The sequence below is a fragment of the Musa acuminata genome, chromosome BXJ3-5 (assembly GCF_036884655.1).
Source record: "Musa acuminata AAA Group cultivar baxijiao chromosome BXJ3-5, Cavendish_Baxijiao_AAA, whole genome shotgun sequence".
In the NCBI taxonomy this organism is placed as follows: domain Eukaryota; kingdom Viridiplantae; phylum Streptophyta; class Magnoliopsida; order Zingiberales; family Musaceae; genus Musa; species Musa acuminata.
The window spans coordinates 8,325,081-8,328,574 of record NC_088353.1 but is presented as its reverse complement, the minus strand read 5'-3'; the positions used below and the strand labels follow the sequence as shown (position 1 = coordinate 8,328,574).

General features: G+C 46.6%; 1 protein-coding gene across 1 annotated transcript; it reads left to right on the top strand.

The window, feature by feature from the left end:
• Positions 1-901: 901 nt before the first annotated feature.
• Positions 902-2,776, top strand: LOC135638799 (noroxomaritidine synthase 2-like). Its single transcript, XM_065152216.1, has one exon. The coding sequence runs from the start codon at positions 990-992 to the stop codon at positions 2,613-2,615; it is 1,626 nt and encodes a 541-aa protein (XP_065008288.1). The 5' UTR covers positions 902-989; the 3' UTR covers positions 2,616-2,776.
• The last annotated feature ends 718 nt before the right edge of the window (positions 2,777-3,494 follow it).

Here is a 3,494-nt window from a genome sequence, read left to right as displayed (position 1 = left end):
AAGCTTATGATAGAATCATGCGTTGTGATTCCGATGATATAAAGATGATTCAGATGGAAGTCCGTCGGTGGAATAAGCCCCCATAAGATAATTGAAGCACAGGGTGAGAGTCAACAAGCTTTGCAGGACTCACGACCCTTGGAGTTTGCAGAAGAGCCAAAAACACGCATTAATGTCTCTTACCTAATTGTCATGTTTATAATTTAATCACGTATCAAGAATAATTGAGTGGTCCTCTCCTCCCATCGTCATCAGTAATCTTACAGATGAGGCTACTATGCTGCACTCAGTCAACATTCTGCATTAGCTACCGTCGATTTGGAGTAAAGATTTAATTATCACCTACTGGTTGGGCGGACATTAAGATTTAATTATAGCATTGGAAATCACGCAACGACCACAATATCACTTGGGTGTGCGTAGCAATCACACTTGAATTAAACTCTATGGCACGACTCCTGCGTGTCTTCGTTTCACTATTTCTGGTTCGATGCAAAGAACCTTCTCAGCGCAAGAAGATGCAACCAAAATCTACATGCCTCATCTTGAACAAGACAGTTGTCTAATTGACAGATGCATTGCGATCCTTTGTCGACCTGCACATGACAATGAATGCATGGTGGGCATGGTATTTCCTGTGAGCTCATGTCATAATAGAATTATACGCGTCTCTTGCTAACGCACGACGTGGCTGACCCTGTGCCTCCTCTTGGCGTGGATCGGGTCGTAAGTTGAATCGGAACACGTAGCGGTGGAGTGGCTGCAGTCAGCGTCGGAAAGACCGCGACGCTGGTAGACTTGACGTGTCTGTCGGTATGTCGTTTTCCGTGGCTATCCCTTCGCACTCATCGACTTCGCAGATTTCTACTATTTAGGACGGTTGATGTGGCAGCAGCACCGATAGCCATACAAACCTGTCGAGATACGGCATTTCCTCTCTCGCTTCGGTCCAAGTTTCTCTCGCTGCAATCCTTCTGTAAACAGATAGCATGTCTTCTCCGACAGCAGCCATGGCCGGTAGTTGCTTCGCGGCTGCCAAGGTCTTCTTGCGATCGTACCCTGAGGTCCTCCTCTCTATCTTCTGCTTCGTCTTCTTCTGCTACTTCGGCCGGGTCTTTAGGAGGTCGAGCTTCCCGGTGGACTGGCCGCTCGCCGGGATGCTCCCGGGGCTTCTGCTGAACCTCGACCACCTCCATGATTGGTGCACCGACCTCCTTAGGGTGGTCGGGTGCAACTTTTTCTTCCGCGGCCCGTGGTTCTTGGGCATGGACTACCTGTTCACTTGCGACCCCGCCAATCTGCAACACGTCTTCAGTGCGAACTTCTCGAATTACCCAAAGGGAGGGGAGTTTTCGGAGATCTTCGATATCCTCGGCGATGGCATCTTCAACTCCGACGGCGAGTCGTGGAAGAAGCAGAGAATGAAGGCCCACGGCCTCATGAACGGCCGCAGGTTCCGGTCCTTCGTTGCCAGTTCTATTCGAAACAAGGTGGAGAAAGGACTGATCCCACTCGTGGACGATGTCGTGCGACGAGGGGCGGTGGTGGACTTGCAAGATGTGTTCATGAGGTTGACCTTCGACGCCACTTCCTACTTGGTTTTCGGCGTCGATCCATGTTGCCTCTCCATCGGGTTGCCAACAGTCCCGTTCGCCAGAGCCATGGACGACGCCATGGGCGCCTTGTTGCTCCGGCATACGGTACCGCCGGCCTGGTGGAAGTTGGCGAGATGGCTGAGGATCGGGGACGAGAAGAAGTTGGCGATGTCATGGAAGGTAATAGACCGTTATATAGCGGAAAGCATCGCGGAGAAGAAGAAACTAAGAAGCCTCAGGAATAAAAAAGACGTTGGAGGCGAAGCAAAAGCCGATCTACTATCGTCTTACATCAACGACGATGACGATGAAGAGCAGCAAGACAGCCATCGACAAGGATCGACCGAGTTCGACAAGTTCGTCCGTGACACCGCCATGAACTTCATGCTTGCCGGGAGGGACACAACTGGTGCAGCGCTCACATGGTTCTTCTGGCTGCTCTGCAAAAATCCCGTGGTGGAGTCCAAGATCCTCGAGGAATTGAGTTCGACACCCTTGCGAAAACAGAGATCGAGTTCCAATGATATGACCATATTCGACACCGAGGAGCTGAGCAAGTTGGTCTATCTGCATGCAGCCCTCTGCGAGTCGCTCAGGCTGTTCCCTCCCGTTCCCTTCGAGCACAAGGCAGCTCTGCGACATGAAATCCTCCCGAGTGGACACAGAGTTGAAGCAGGCACAAAGATCTTGGTCTCCCTGTACTCGATGGGAAGGATGGAAGGGATATGGGGAAAGGACTGCTTGGAGTTCCGGCCCGAGAGATGGATCTCGGAGAAGGGGCGGGTGCGGCACGAGCCATCTTACAAGTTCATGCCGTTCAATTCGGGCCCCAGGACCTGCCTGGGGAAGGAAGTGGCCTTCACTCAGATGAAGGCAGTGGTGGCTGCCATGGTCTACAACTTCCAAGTTCAAGTGCTTCCAGGTCATGTGGTCGAGCCAAAGCTTTCAATCATCCTTCACCTGAAAAATGGCCTGAGGGTGAAGATCAAGAGGAGAGCTGGTGATGATCAACAACAGTAATGTTTGTTCTATGGAACTCAGTAAGTGCTTGCATCTTTGATTTTAGCTTGTTAATCAAGTGTGCCTGCTTGTACTGTTATCCTGTTTAAGTAAAGCTAAATAAAATGCAATTTGCAAGACATAAATTTAAGGCATCAAATAATATACGTCCACTCACTGTATATCTACTTTCCATTTTAATTGATGGAAGCATGTGGTGTATCCACTCCCACAATTTTTCGTCAGAATGTGACATATCATATGAATAAGCCACTCGCACAAATTTCTTGGTTTGAATTATTGGTGTACGGAATCATTTATCTCCGGAGTTGAATGAGGTGTAGTTTACAAGTCCTTTGCAATCATTATTTTATTTTTATTTTTTAGTGTGGGGTGCCCTTTTAAGTACTTGTCACTCGCATTAATCTTGGCATCAATCAATGAGGTCTACATCAAGATGAGAGGGCGCGCATCCTCATGTCCACGTATTTCCCGGTTGGTTGCCTACACTAGGCCATATAAGTACAGGAAACAGCATGCGTTCCGAAAGTGACATGCATTTCAAATACAATATCACGATATTACTGGATAACTTATATATATATATATATATATATATATATATATATATATATATATATATATATATATATTGACGAGTCTCAATTATTGACCCAAATTTTTAAATCGAAATTATCAATGTTACATCCATCAAATTTTCAAAATGATGTATTATTTAATCCCATATAAGATGATTATGATATTATTTTTTTCGATCCAATCCATAAAGGATTAGAGTGCATGTTTTAATAAATAATTAAGGGATGTATCTATCGTTAATTTGGGTTATACATTTTAGTGATTCATGCTCAATAAGGCAATGGGCAGGCAATATCAAAA

What these genes read in the sequence shown, in the direction of transcription:
- LOC135638799 (XM_065152216.1), top strand. Translation starts at nt 990, where the DNA reads ATGTCTTCTCCGACAGCAGCCATGGCCGGTAGTTGCTTCGCGGCTGCC.